The sequence below is a fragment of the Nicotiana attenuata genome, unplaced genomic scaffold (assembly GCF_001879085.1).
Source record: "Nicotiana attenuata strain UT unplaced genomic scaffold, NIATTr2, whole genome shotgun sequence".
NCBI lineage: Eukaryota > Viridiplantae > Streptophyta > Magnoliopsida > Solanales > Solanaceae > Nicotiana > Nicotiana attenuata.
In genome coordinates, this window is record NW_017671597.1 from 176784 (window position 1) to 192883 (window position 16100).

The following is a 16100-nucleotide window of genomic DNA, read 5'->3' on the forward strand; positions in this document are numbered from 1 at the left end:
TTCGTATTTAGGTTGTGTTTTCGTTCACTCTTCTGTGTCATTATTATGGTATTTCACTGATACTTGTTGTTTCCTTTCTTATTGCAATTACTGTATTATTAGCCATATCGCGTAGTCCTTATGTAGATATCATACTCTGTTGTTTCTATACTTATACTTGTTCAGGTTATTTAGTCTAGTAGGTGTCTTGACTGTCCCTCGCCACTACTCCACCGAGGTTAGTCTTGATACTTGCTGGGTACCGTTGTGATATACTCCTACTATACTTCTACATATTTTGTGCAGATCCAGGTATTGCGAAGTCCGTTGATCATTAGCTAGCAGCGCGGATTGTTGCTACGGAGACTCAAGGTAAACCTATTGTTGCGTTCGCAGGCTTCAGAGTCACCTTCCTATTTTGTATTCACACTGTTTTTACTTCTAAAAAATTGTATTTAGATGTTGTAGCAAACTGTGTTGAGCTTTTGACTTGTATTACCGGTTTTGGGATAACTTTGTATAAAGACTTCAAATTAGAAATAGTTAGATGTTAGTTATATATTGTTGTTATTTCAATTAATGTTAGGCTTACCTAGTCCCTAAGACAAGGTGTCATCACTATACCCAACGGAGGGGAAATTGGGTCGTGACAACACTAGAGTCTAACAAAAGAAACACGAAAGATAATGGACATAGGGGAGAATAGAGGGGGAATTCGAGGTCTGCGGACGCGACAGATATACCTTGAAGTCTCCAACTGTCATTGCTCAGTGATGACGAGGCTGGTAAGAAGCCCCTGGATCTGCACACAAAAAATATGCAGAAGTGTAGCATGAGTACACCACGACGGTACCCAGTAAGTGCCAAGCCTAACCTCGGTCAGGTAGTGACGAGGTCAGGCCAGGCCCACTGGTATATAATAATTAAATCAGGAGAATGTACAGTATAAAATAAAGACACTGGAATTTAACAAGGGAAACATAACAAAATAGCAATACAATAAAGAGGGATAAACAGCGGGGGATCTCCTAAGATGTCGTCTCGTCGTCCCAAAGTAAATATGCAAAGAGAACTCCCGAGGTACCGCCTCGTAGCCTCAAAAGTAAATATACAGGTAGAACGCCCGAGGAACCGCCTCGTAGTCTCAAAAGTAAATGTGCAGGGATAACACCCAAGGAACCGCCTCGTAGTCTCAAAAGTAAACACACAACTCAAACCGATAAATACAATAGTTAACAACAACAATTCTACAACTACGATTGATAAGGACCAACTAATAATAGGAAATCATCTAAGCATGCTGCACAGAGTTCAAATAAGTAGTTAAAGCACGTAGACATGTGATATTAGACTAAGCAGGATAACTACACGTGTGGGTATAACTCAATTAAGACGAAAGCAGGTTACTACTCAATAAAAATTGGGTTTTACAACAAATAGCCCGTGCACATACTCGTCACCTCACGTACACGGCGCTCACATATCACAACAGTACCAAATCCTAAGGGAATTTCCCCCCACACAAGGTTAGGCAAGACACTTACCTTGAACCAAGCTCAAATAAAAAAGAATGTCTTTTCCTTGATTATCCGACTCCGAATGGCCCAAATCTAGCCAAACACAATTTCATATCATAAATACGACTATAATAAACTAATCTAATTAATAAAATTGAAACTTCAATAAGAAATTCAAAAATTGCCCTAAAAAGCCTTCCCGGACTCACGTCTCGAAATCGGATAAAAGTCACAAAATATGAACATCCATTTGCTCACGAGTTCATTTGTACCAAAATTATCCAAATCTGATATCAAAATCCCAATCATATCTCAAAAACTTAGTTGAAGAACTTCCAACCTTTTCCCACAAAATTTTCACCTAAATTCCTTAATTTAATGATGAAATCGACCGTAGATTAATGGAATACAACCAAAAATGAGTTAAGAATCATTACCCCAAAGTTCTCTCTGAAAAATCCTTGAATTGTCGCCTTGATCCGAGCTCTCAAGTCCCAAAATTGAAAATAGGATAAAACCCTCGACTTGGCCCTTTTTCTGCCCAGCGATTTCGCATATGCGGGCCTATGATCGCATCTGCTGAAATTCCATTGCAGGTGCGGACTTAACTTAAGTCCCCTGGGTCCGCATCTGCGAGAGAAGCGCCACACATGCGCCTCCGCTCTGCGACTAAGGAGCCGCACCTGCGACCCTCACCGCTCCTGCGCACAGTCCCACCACAGAAGCGAGTCCGCTTCTGCACAAACACATCTGCACCTGCGAACCCAGCTTGGGCTGTCCAAATCCGCATCTGCGCTCCTCCTTCCGCACGTGCGAGTCCGCACCTGCGCTCCTCCTTCTGCACGTGCGAGTCCGCACCTGCGGTCTCACCTCCGCAGGTGCGAAACACCAGAAACCAGAAAATCTTCAGCAACTAGCCTAAGTCCAAATTCAATCCATTAAGTATCCGAAACACGCCCGAGGCCCCCGGGACCTCAACCAAACACACTAACCTGTCCTGAAACACCATACAAACTTAGTCGAGCCCTAAAATCACATCTAACAATGGTAAAAACACGAATCACTCTTCAATTTAAACTTAAAGAACTTGAAACTCGAAACTTCTACAACTGATGCCGAAACCTACCAAACCGCGTCCAATTGACTCAAATTTTGCACTCAAGTCATATTCAACATTACAGACCTACTCCAACATCCGGAATCGAAATCCTACCCCGATATCAAAAAGTTCACTTCTGGTCAAAATCTCCAAAAATTCAACTTTCGCCATTTTCAGCCTTAATCAGCTACAGACCTCCAATTCACAGTCCGGACATGCTCTTCAGTCCAAAATCACCCAACGGAGCTAACAGAACCGACGAAACTTCATTCCAGGGTCGTCTTCACACAGTTTCGACTACGGTCAAAATCATATGGCTTAAGCTTCCATTTAGGGACTAAGTGTCCCAAAATACTCCAAAACCAAAAACAAAACCTCCCGGCAAGTCACATAAGCAGAAAAAGACACGAAAAAAATAGTAAATAGGGGATCAAGGCTATAACTCTCAAAACGACCGGCCGGGTCGTTACAGAAGCTTAGCCAAAGAGGCTCTAAAAGCACTTATAAACTGAAAAATCATAAGTTGAAGGTGGTGAACTTACTTTTAAATGATTTTGGCTTATAAATACTCGATGGATAAGCACATTATGTGTTTGCTAGATGCATAAATAAGCTAAAATATGTTTATAATACACCTTATAAACGTACCCAAATACTCTCTAAGTTTGAAAAATATAGCTTTCATGAACAATTAAAAACATTTTCGAACTAGTTCAGAATTTTTTTAATCAAAAGTCACTGGAAAGTTTTTTTCACTTATTACAAAATATATTTTTTCACTTTTTGGAAAGCATCGCCCACAGGAAGGGAAGATTCCAGCGTCGCTTACGGATATACCAATAATCTTTCTTTTTGCTTAGCTGTCATCACTACTTTTTCAATTTACACACCAACCACTACGTAATAAAAATGCTTATATTTACCAAAAAACCTACCTCCTCTCCCCTATATAAAGCCCCTCTCCACAACCTTGTTAGACCTTCTTTCGCCCACTTTCGGTTTCACACCTATTGGTACGTCTCAATTATTTCCTCTTTCTCCTTTATCCTTCCATTTTATTGTTTTCTTTTTATTTCATTTTCTCTGTTTTCCTTTTTGCTTGTGTTTTCATTTCGTCTGTTTTTTAATTTGTTTGTATATCATTTTTGCTGCTGTTTCTCTTATTTGTTCTTCATATTTGCGGCATATGTGTTTCTTAAAATTATAAATTTCGGTGGCTTCAATGTTTTTGTTGTAGAATCAGCCTAATTTTGAATGTGGTAAATTCTTTTAGACCCGAATAGATCGAGAAGGGTATTGGGATTGCATCGGGTTGATTGTTTAAATATTATGCTTCAGTTATTGTTAAATTTGTCTATTTTTGGCGATTTGCTAATATTTTGCTGCTCTGTTTTTGGCTTGCAGATTGATTTGCGTTTAATTGCTGCAGATACTGTTTGGATTTGGATCTACACATACTTTGGATTCTTCATTAACCCATTGAATTAGGGTTTCACAAATAGTTTATATGTTAGCTTCCAATTCTTCATGACCCTCATGCGTCGAATTCGTATTATGCACTCTTTCTCCGTAGTCTTCCTGTACTGGTTCTACGTGTTTTCATGAACTAGCCCCCCTCACACCTTGTTTTCCTGTCCAGTTTGTTATAGAAATTCCATAATTAGAAAACCCTAACTCGCAAAACCTAGCAAGAAAGCAGTAGTGACCTCCCCCTTTTTTGAATTTCAATAGTTGTCTGATTAGCCTCTGATTGGAACGATACACAAGACATGGCTTCGACACAGCAACCAGCTAGTTCAGGTTCTGATGGCCAACGTTATGCCACGAATGACGATAGAAAACGGAAGAGAATGGAGTCCAACCGTGAATCTGCAAGGCGGTCACGGATGAGGAAGCAGCAGCATTTGGAGGAGTTGATGAGCCAAATGACACAGCTACAGAATCAGAACGTTCTGTGGCGCGAGAAGATTGATGCTGTGGGAAGAAACTACCTGACCCTCAATGCGGAGAACAATGTCTTGAGGGCTCAAATGGCAGAACTGACTGAACGCTTGGATTCTCTCAATTCGCTCACTCGTTTCTGGGCTGATGCTAATGGACTAGCTGTGGATATCCCTGAAATTCCAGACACTTTGCTTGAGCCCTGGCAGCTTCCTTGCCCAATTCAACCTATCACTGCGTCTGCTGATATGTTGCAGTTTTGAGCTACAGCTCTGCAGTTCTGAACTACTCCGCTCTTAGCTTGAATTCTTGTTTAATCAGGTGTTGTTTGGCTCTTGGATTGGAATTTCCGGTCCTTAGTGAAAGTGTTGTTAGGGTTGCTTACATTATCCTTTTTGCAGTCGGTCACCTTTCTTTGTTTATTGTCAATGTGTGTGTCAGTAACTTCTGTTTGTATTTGGTGTTAGTTTGGGTATTGTTGGTACTCCAATGTTTAGCTCTGGTGGGTTAGCAGTTTCTAGCGCTGTGTCAATGATCTTTGCTCTCTAGTTTTATAAATAAATCTTTTATGTGAAGGAGAATGGCCATTGTTGTTTTTGCGACATAGCAATTATCATGTTATTCTTAGAACACGGTACACGTTCAAGAATGGGACATGGACGTTACTCCAAAATCAAACATCATAATCCCCGCTGAAATATTTCTGGCTATCTTGTTTTTAAATTGTGGAGATTGATGTATAATTCCATTTTAGGTGCATCTCGTAAAAGGTTATTTGCATCACACGGGTAGATTAGCCGTTTCATTATATTTCATGCGCCGAGGCTAATTTATAGGGCTTCTAATATTTGGTCACTGACAGTGCGCTGTGGTGATTCCTAAAGCTTTATTCCTTAGGCAATCTTTACCATGTTAAAAGATATCGGTAAATGACTAATGGCTACATAGTGAATATGCAAATCCAGCTAAATCTAATGTTATCAACGTCTTAGCTAAACCATACAGTGGTTGAGAGTTGGAAATGCCATACAGTGGTTGAGAGTTGGAAATGTGATGTCCTGCACGGAGAGGGATTTCGAGCATGAGAACAGAGTATTGAATAATAACTTCTGATTTATAAGCATAAGCTGCGTCAGTTTCACTTTCTTTGGTCTTCAATGGTCTTCAATCAGTCGCGAAGCAAGGAATTTTCGGTGTTTGTTTACGTGTGGTGAATATTAGAACCAATATGTCCCAACTTATTATACCCAAGTATTTAAATATATTTTCATATGAATTAGAAGGAGAACTATTTTCCATTTTCTGTCATGTGTGTAGATATTCTTCTCATCAATTCTGCAATTTATCTGATATTTCACACAATCGAACCTCTTTTACTCCCTTTATGGAATATGTAATCATTACCTCATTGAATCTCCACTTTAAACTATAATGAATCATCAATATTTGTAATTCTACCCTGTCTGGTATCATCTTTGATTCTAATTGGTGTCCTAATTTGAGATTCCTCTTGTGATAAGCTTGAGACAGTCAGACAAGTATCATTTGCTCATCATGCATTGTACATCCTTGAATGATGAAATTGAGAGAACTCTGTGCAGTCTCGATACATGTGTGATATTATTGCTTTAAATGGGCTTAGTTATCTGATTGCAAGTGAGGCAGTATGATATCAAAGATTGTTTACTGGGAATGAACTTACAGCTATCTTTGCCTTTATGTTTTCTTCTTTCTTTTTGCAGTATTCAGACAAAGGAACTCTAAAAGGAATGTAACAAAAAAGCAAAGCTGAAAGAACCTGTGGAAAATGGGAAGGGTAAGATGAAAGAGCAACCCTCTGATAATGAAAATGAAGATGGACAAGCATAATGCTGATGAATAAGGAGATTATTGCACTCGCCTTCTCTGCTAGGAATACGAGTAGGAGGTTTGTCCTATCTATTAGACATCTTACTCATGCCTTGTTACCCCTCAAACTTGGATGCAAACAGTTCATAGAGTTATGTTGCCGAATAAAATGAAGATATTTGGGAATTTATTGTCCATCCTCTTGTTCATTGTGTTTCTTTCTGTAATATCGGGCATTTCTCTTTTTATTACATTTGTATTTGAGATTTTGTCCATTTGTCCCCAGGTTAAGGAATGCCCACATGACTTCGTCAGGGAAAAGATTTTCATATAGGTGATCTTGAGCTTTGCTAAAGTTGCACGTTTAAGCCCATAGTTCATTCTGGTAGTTTGTGAAGATCACAAAAAGCTAGCAAAATACATCTTATATTGTATTTGAGATATTATCTCCTCGTTGCCTCAATGCCACCATCGATTTCCTGTTCTGATCCCGTGCTCATTAATCTCGTATTTTATAGATAAGTGATTACTGATTGTGCTTTTCATTTGTAATATTTTCTTTTCATGATGGAGATACAGAAAGGCAACTACAACTTGCAAAAGTGATAAGTAACGTCGTATAAGAGTCGAGTTTATTTATCTCTATATTTAATACTTATATTCAGAGTTGAATCAAAGCTACTTATAAACTAGGAAAGTCCTTGGCTTCGCAAAAAAATCAGACATAGCCAGATTTACGACTGGTAATTGAAATATAGCCACAATTTCAAAAGTAATGAAATTTAGCCACTTTTTCAGAACAAAACACCCTTAAAAATCTGGAAAAAATTCCAGCATAATATGTTGTAGTTCGAATTTTTCACATATGAGAATGTGCTTGAATTTCATAATGTGCTGGAATTCCAACATAATATGTTCGAAGTTCATACGCATGAGCTCCATAATCCAGCATGGAGCGTTTCGTATTTAAGTGAAGTAGGAGCTATTTTCAATAACTTTGCAAACGCTGACTATTTTTTAGTTACCAGTCCGAAAACTGACTAGTCCTTGCTCTTTTCACTGCTTCCCAATGCTACATTCAAAAGCCAAAAAGGGCTTTCAATACTAAGGAGCGAATCAACAACAAACTTAAAAGGGCAGAAAACTCATTTTCTTAATATAACCGGGCATAACCAGTAACCACCTTAGTAATTAAAGGCCTGATTGCAACTTTGCAAGTAGTTACACAATTTACCAGACCAAGTAAATGCTTGATCAATTGTGAATTAATTGTAATTGGAGTATAATTTTACTCTCTAATTCAGAGGGGGAGGGTCAAGAATTTCTTCATAATATAGGAAGAAAGCCAAATATGCCATGGTTAGCTTCTCTGTAAGTGGCTTCATAATATAGGAAGAAAGCCAAATATGCCATAATGAGCAAGGGATCATAGCGCATACTTTTACACAGTGCAGTGTGTTAAAAAAAAAAAGATTGGGCAAACCTGGACAGACAAATTACATCAAATTATGACCCTCCGTCTTCCAATCAGAACTGGATTAAAAGAATTGTACTTCTAATAATAACTAGTAAAGTCAACATTTCCCCTGGAGTGAACATTTCCCTTTCTGACTCTTGGATCAAAAACCACTTCAATAATAAAAAGGATCTTGCAAATACCAACTCAGTCATTGTAAAAGCTACCGAATACATAATGCTTACAGGAAAAAGAAGGGAATATACAAATTAAACTATCAAAGATAAACAACAAATTAATTACAAAAGGCATCCCCATTTGGTAATCAGTAACCCGGGATAGGAGGAATAGGAGAAATCACTAAGGTGACTGGAGTTTAGGCTACTATATGATACTTCCTTTCACAATTAACATATTTGCAGAACAAACAGCTCTACAGATGCTATCAGAGATAGCAATTCGAAAGAAACTACAACCACTTGAAATCAACATACGCTCAAATATAGTAGTTAGTAGTTACTGCACTTCAAATAGGTAATGTTCATTTTCCTCGCCTCATTGATAACTGCATGTTACTCCTGCTCAGGCTGGTAATCCGACTCTGAAGCACACATACAGAGAAGCTAACCATGCAGCTGACTAACTAGCTAAGGGTAGAAGCAAATAGAAAGTTCTTAAGAGCTCAAAGCTATATTAATACAAATATTTCCTCTTGATCCAAAAAAAAAAAAAAAAAAAACTCTTTCTATTCCCCAAAATAAAAATGCTGATAAGAAACTAACAATTGTAAGGAAGATCTCATAAAACTGTTCACAACAGGTAAACAAGAATGGTGTTCAATTTTGAGCAACAATCATATTATAGTGTACACCTTTTTAACAATAAAACATGTGACTAAAACACTATAACAGCTTTGTCCTTTAACTTACTGAAGAAAAAAGTACACCAAAACTATGAGAATTTGGTCATCTAACACGGGTGAACAGTAAGCATCAACATTTTCAAATAAAAAAATAAAGACGCTAATGTTTATTTAACCTCATAAAATACTTCCAAATAAGGAGACACTGACAGTAGGATTGGAGCAATAATAATCGCCCACAGAAAGCATCACTGAATTTGTGTTGCACAGAACGAAGAATGATTCTTCACTATTGTTTAACCAACATTCAAAGGGGTGAAGCATACAAGAAGACTAGTATTCATTCCTTATACAGAAAAGTTAAGATGAAATGAAAAGGAAAAAGGTAAGGATGAATTCATTCACAAAAGACTGGTAATTCACTCTTCTTCCAACTTAAACCTTCATTTCTCTGCTTTTTCCACCTCCTCCTCCTCCTTCTCACCATACCGGCGCTTAAACTTTGCAATCTGACCAATACTTTGAGCCATTTGACGCCTTGCTCTAATGTGATAAACCTTGCCTGTTTGGTGTATTTTGGTCATCATAACATGCATCAATCGTCCACTTTGCGTCACATAGGATATCCACTGCATTTGAGGGTGAATTCCTTTCTTCATTTTCCCTGAAAATAGACCTACAATTCAGTAGCAATAAAATTTCCCTTCCGGACTAATTCATGTGATACAACCAACCTTCTTTTATTTGGAATAGGTAACAATAAATTAACCAGCAGCACAAAGTGCTGGAAACCATATTTACAAGTTACCAAAGATGCAAAATTTCGAAAAACTATATCCTGCTCAGCTTAAAGGGATTCTATGACTTCTATAAGTGATTCAGCTTCATCTGCATACTTCTCTTTACACCAAAAGTACAACAACAACAAAAAACCCAGTGTAATCCCACAGGTGGGGTATGGGGAGGGTAGTGTGTACGCAGACCTTACCCCTACCCTGAGAAGGTAGAGAGACCATTCTTTACCCCAAAGGTGAAACAACAAAATATAACCAACCTTTTCTGAGTCAACTAGATTCTTACATATAAGAACTCATTTAAGCTTTCATCATAACAATGTGAAGTAAGAGGGCTTTTTCACATTACTCATGGCTGTATGTTTACGGCCTGTAAAGCCTTTTAATGAAGAAAAAGAGAATGGGCCAAAGAAGACACTATAAAAGGTGAATGGATAAAATTCATAATTTCGACTGTGTCATGAAAACTTCTGAAGAGTATGAAAAGCAAAGTATTTTCCTCTTTCAAGCACCACTGTCGGTTTCTCCCTAATCCAAAAATAGAGCATCAAATTTTTGGCTTTGACCAAGTTGAATAATGGGGTTTTTGGTGTTGGCTAAGAAGGAAAAAAGGCAAATCCCAAATTTCACTGGTATGAAAGCTCTACTATTATACTCAACAAGAAATTTCTGCAACTGTCAATCAGTCTCTTGCCCATAAACAAAATCTATTTTTACAGGATAGCTAAGCCACAGGGTAAACGGTGCTGCCAAAGAACTGAGATGATGCTAATTCCCAATCTATCTACAGATAAACAATGATTCAATGAAATCATAAGCAGATTGATCTACAGGATGTGGTTCTATCACTAGGGAACTGTGTGTACTTTCTACTAGCCTTGTTCAAACCATAATACAATGTCAAATACCCATTCCCACAACAGCTAGCGGAAAATTCTGTTTCGAAAAATCTATTTGGATGATCTAATCACACAAACGGCTATCCTATCCATCGCCTATGTGACATATAACTAATTCCAGATGGCCGAATGCGCAAAGGAAATTGCAGTTGTAATTGGACTGACAATAATTATTGTTACGATAAAAACCACAAGTCATTTTAAACAGACAAAAACCTAGTATCCTATTATCCTTGCACTTAAAAAATCCAATAGTTACTGTTTTATGCACCTACTAGTGAGGTTATGCCGGGGCTAAGCCCGGGCCCAATGGCTAGATGGCAAATTCATGATCAGTTTTATTTTCGTCGAAATTATCAAAACGAATAGCAGAAGCAGCAACTACACCTAACATTTCTGTTACTGTTCTTGCTAAAGAACATATAAATTGTACCAAAATGTGACAACCTTAAAATCTATTAGGAGGTATTGTTAGCTTAACACATAATTCAAATTGCAAAGAGCTTGGCAAGTTTTTTTAATTTTAGCTACAATGAAATATACTATAGGTCTTTTATCTTTCTTCTAAATCAATTATTTGAGAAGATATGTGATTTAAAGTGTTCTGCAAAAGCGTAATGTTTAATGTCATTATCACCGAATCTAAACTTTAACTATGCACAAGAGATTATCAACTTCTTTGTTCCGATACATCATAGAATTGCCTGAAATTTCTCTCTACTGAACAACTTTGGTTTTCTTAATTTCCCTGCGCGTGTTAGAGCTATCAGGCTTTTCTTGAACTGTGCACATTCTTATCTCAGAGCGAAACAGAAATAAAGGAGCATTACTGTTAAACTTGTATTGACATAATCTTATACTCAAAGGATTGAATGGCCTTGAAAGTTAAAGCAAGGCTCTAAGAAACTACTGCTATGACTGAGATAAAAGTACCAAAAGAAAATCAAATTAAAAAAAATGACCAACTTGGAATTTCGCCGTGCAGAAATTGAATTCTCCTATTTAGTTTTGGTAGCGTATTAGTATGACTATGTTTTAAGCAGGGAAACATGAAACTTATTAGTAACTGGAACAAATGCTGAGATAGAACAATGATTAATGTTGTGCACCCACAGCGTCAATTCTATAAGCCTTACATAATACCAAAAAGAAAGGATCTTTTTCTATGCCCTTTTGAGCTCAGTTGATATCTTTCACTGTTGTGATAAAACTAACATATTCAAACCATATAACGAAATCCCAAAACACAATCAACAGAAAACTATAGTAGAAAAAGAAACAAACCAATATATGAATTACCCAATTTAAACAAACTCAGCTGTTTGGAGACACCACAACTCCATAGAATATCCCCTTAAAAAAATCCACTTAACTCTTAAAAAAATTGAAGTCTTAAAATCCTAACACACAAGTAAGCAATATGCATAACCTCGAACTCAGTTGAATATCATAAAGCATATATTTCTATCAAAGCCACCCAAGCAATCAAATTCTGAACAGAGTAAATGACAGAGTAAAAGACAAGAGAGTTATATGCAAAGTAGCAAACCACTGAAACCAACATGCTATCCACATTAACAGAAATGTAAGTGAATTAAGCATCATGCAGCTTTTATTTGGCACATTTGGTTGATGATCTTTCTGCATCTTGTATAGTGACTTAAACACCAAATTGTTGGTGACGAAAACCTTAGTAAAAAATCCATAAACAACAGGCACACTACAACACTCTCCTGCACTTTTGTCAGCACACACACACACTCTCTCTCAAACAGCTACTGTGTTTAGATGGACAAGGAAACAGTAAAGAAGAAGAAGCAAGTGCTTCTATACTACTGTGTTGAAATGGAAGAAGTTGGTCACAAAATTGCTTGTGAACCCGATTCCATTGTTCTCCACTCTATTAACTGGAGGTTCTATTCTCACCCATTTATTTTGCTCTCTTGTCTTTGTATCAGCTTGCTATATATGCAAATTATAAATCTTTAGTTGAGGTTCCTCTAAAAAATTTAAGTGGGTCAAATCGAATGGTAAAATTGAATTAAAAAAAAAAACTTAGTTCTATGGAAAAGCAGCATTCGAGAAATTCCAGTCAACAAAACACAAACAAAAAGAACAACCGTTTCCATGGGTATGAGTGGTTGGAGGACGGTCAGAATTAAATGAGTACATGAGCTCAAATATTTCCACTCGAGTTACAGGATTAAGGTCTGCATACACGCTACCCTCCCCAGACCCCACTTGTGGCAGTATACTGAGTTTGTTATTATTGTTATTGTTGTTGAGTTACAACATTAATGGGATTTAGATTCTCTTACCTTTTCTTACTCCCTACTAAGCTAACAAACAAAGTTCCCCACGTCATATTTAATTGAATATAGAGAATCAATAGATACTCTGAGGTTCAAGGATTCAAATACTTTTCTCCTTCTCCGGTGCCAAATAGGTTTCCAGGAAAACGGAGAAGAGCAATTAACATACTGATAACTATGTAAGAACTTTCTTTTGCAGCGTCAACCATCAAATAACACTAACTAAAGACATAATCTAGTGTATTAAGGTTCTCCAAAGAGCCAAATTAGAGAAGCTGCTAGAAATAAGTGAAGTCCCTCAATCCAATAAATTACTTAGTCCGCCTCCTTAAGCAATCAGAGAATGAATTGAAAATTCAACTTCTACAACTAAAATCCCAACAGATTCCCATCTGAAAAAAATCAAATCTTCCATAAAAATAAGAGATAAAACAGAATTGTGTTTCAAAGCTACCAACAACGAAGTATTTCATAAAAAATCAGAGGTAAAACAGATTTATCTTTCAAAGCTAAAAGCATAAAGAGTGGGAGTAAATTATTGACAAATTTCCAACGGTAAAGCTACCTTGAAACCTAAAAGAGAAAATTGATTCACGAACCCTAGAAGCTGGAAAAGAACGAAGTGGAAACTAACCAATTCAGATGTGGAGAAGAACGAAGCCAACCACACAATTTGTTGATCTGTCAATTTCAGCAAGAAAGAAGAGGTTAGAAGAAGAGCGGAATCCAGAAACGATGGGATTTTTCAGAGATAACACATGAAGTGCCAAGCAAGCGTATTTTATATATAGCTTGAGGATTTTTCCTGGAGAAGTTAAATGACTAAGCTTTTAGATCCTCTCGCATACGGATTCTGAAGACCCAGTAGAAAATAGCAATGGAGGGAGGGGAAGGATGCGAGCAGAGGTATGAGAGAACAAGTGTTGAATGAAACGGTGAGTTAAAAGTTGTCAAATTTGGGCTACACCTACACGTGTGGGCTTTTGCTACTTATCTTTTAGTAAAAATAGCACGGTCTAGCCAGTTTTCGCACTGGTTATTCAAAAATAGTCAGCGTTTACTAAGTCAATAAAAAAAATAGCCATTATTTTGCTGCAACAGAGACTGGTCCAGCATAATATACTGGAGTTCGGTGCACCTGTGTATGAACTTCCAGCATATTATGCTAGAACTCCAACACGGAAAGTTCCAGCATAATATACTGGAGATTCGAGCACTTGTGTATGCACTTCCAGCATATTATACTGGACCGGTATACTTTGCTGGAACTCCAGTATATTATGCTGGAGTTCTAGTGTACTTATGCTGGAACTCCATCATATTATGCTGGAGTTCCAGCATACTTATCCTGGAACTCCAGTATAATATGCTCGAGTTCAAGTATACTTATGCTGGAACTCCAGCATAATATACTGGCGTATTTTCCGGATTTTGAACAGTGTTTTCGCTCAGATTTATCTTTACATAAAAAGTGGCTAAATTTCAATTACTTTTAAAATTGGGCTATTTTTAAACGACCACTTATAAATCTGGCTATTTTTAAATTGGAATTTTTACATTCCTATCCCACTTAGGAAACCTTTTTACCCTACATGTTTAAGGTTTGAGTAAATTACATTTAGTATACCAAATTACCATTTCTATACCATATCTACTTAAGGTTATAATTAATGTGATATTTTCTACTCCTTAATTAAAGCATTTCCGTTTTTTTTAAGTACTAATCCTCACTTTCTCTCTCCGTAACTCCCCCCCCCCCCCCACACACACACGTTTTACGTTTACCCTTCACTCCCCCACATTAGCGTCTGTTTTCTTTCTTTACAGAACAAAAGCTACCCACGTTCTTCATTATTCTCCATTTAAATTCCCAAATATTGAAGTTATCATTCTACAAAAATTCGTTCCCATCTTAGTCAAGTTGAAGTTAAACCATGAAGAACATCAAATCTCCAAAAAATACCTAAAAAATCTACAGTAGGTGATATCCCCTCTTTCATTTGGGGTTTAACACTAAAAATCAACCACAAAAAACAAGTAAAATCTACACATGCAAATGGAAACCACTTAACTCACAGTTCATCTCCTAAGCAAAATCTGTGCCGAGATGAGAACAAAGCAAATGCACGATGTAGATGCTGGAGGAAGTGCTACACCAGGCGGCAAACAACTGTCTTAATTTTGTAGATTATTTGTAGTTTTGATTTTCTACAGTTTATAATTGTAGTTATTTTGTAGTCGTTTTGTAGTTATATTGTCGTTAGCTTTTAAATTTTGAAACAGAGCTGTAGTTACTTTTTTCTTCCTGCATTTTCGTAGATAATGTTTATATCTGTAGATGTCTTGTAGTGTTTTGTAGTTATATGTGTGGGTAGGCTGTATTTTTTCCGGCTGCACTCATTTTTGTGCGGTCGGCATCCAGTTGTCTCATCAGGCAGGTAAGGAGTACGGTCCGCATCAAAATTATGCGGCCGCACTCATGTCAAACTGTGGGTCCAAGGGGTCAATAGTATAAATATAACATTTCTCATCCTTTTACACTTTTACAACCCTGAGCTCAAAACGCTATAGTGTATCCCATTTGCTCTCATTCTTCTCTCATTACATCGACTTAAATTCTCGCCTACTCTTCACTACTGATATGCTAATTTCTTAATTAGATTCTTTCTCTTTTGTTTGTGTTGTTCTTAGATTTAGGGTTAATTACATGCTCAANCAATTTGTAGAATCTTTGTAGATAATTTATTTAAAGACAACATTTTGAAATCAACAATTTCTAATCATAGATTGTAGTTTATTTTGTCGTATAAATGTAGTAACTTTGTAGATAATTTTGAAAACAAAATTGCTTTATTCTTTCATTAAACTGATTTGTAGTTTAATTGTAGGCAAATGTAGTAATTTTGTAGATAATACCGTAAAACCATAATTCTATGCAATTTCGAACTATACAAACCTGCACTTGTGTTATCGTTGGTGATTGTCAATTCCATATTGAAATCTCGTACACTTATACATAACGGATATGAACCTAAGTTTTTATTCTCCTTTTTGGTCTCCATATACACACGAACCCCCATATCATTCCTAATCTCCATTAGGAGACAATTGTCGTTCACCATGTATTTGATTTCTACAATTTTTTCTGAAGTATCAATCGATAGTTGTTCTGCAATTGTAGAAATCAGAATACTGTAGCTTGCATTCTCATCTACCACAATGGCATCAACTTCAAAATCTCTAAATCTGCCATAGTTATCCCAATTCCCATTCAATTGTAGCATGATTGCGATTTTGGACATGATTGCGTGATGTTGCTGATGTATTAATCTAAATTTTTTCGTTTTTTTGGATTTCTAGATTGAGAGAAAAAAAGATGAAGAACAGATATAT

The 16100-nt window shown here is 36.9% G+C and overlaps 2 protein-coding genes across 2 annotated transcripts; one reads left to right on the forward strand and one right to left on the reverse strand.

Moving 5' to 3' along the window:
* Positions 1-3542: 3542 nt before the first annotated feature.
* On the forward strand, positions 3543-5128 carry LOC109209201 (bZIP transcription factor 53-like). The gene is made up of 2 exons (XM_019372419.1): positions 3543-3608; positions 4000-5128. The coding sequence occupies exon 2, from the start codon at positions 4365-4367 to the stop codon at positions 4797-4799; it is 435 nt and encodes a 144-aa protein (XP_019227964.1). The 5' UTR covers positions 3543-3608; positions 4000-4364; the 3' UTR covers positions 4800-5128.
* A 3693-nt stretch (positions 5129-8821) lies between these two features.
* LOC109209202 lies at positions 8822-13660 on the reverse strand. The gene is made up of 2 exons (XM_019372420.1): positions 13342-13660; positions 8822-9366 (listed from the first exon to the last, which is right to left on the reverse strand). The coding sequence occupies exon 2, from the start codon at positions 9359-9361 to the stop codon at positions 9146-9148; it is 216 nt and encodes a 71-aa protein (XP_019227965.1). The 5' UTR covers positions 9362-9366; positions 13342-13660; the 3' UTR covers positions 8822-9145.
* Positions 13661-16100: the final 2440 nt, after the last annotated feature.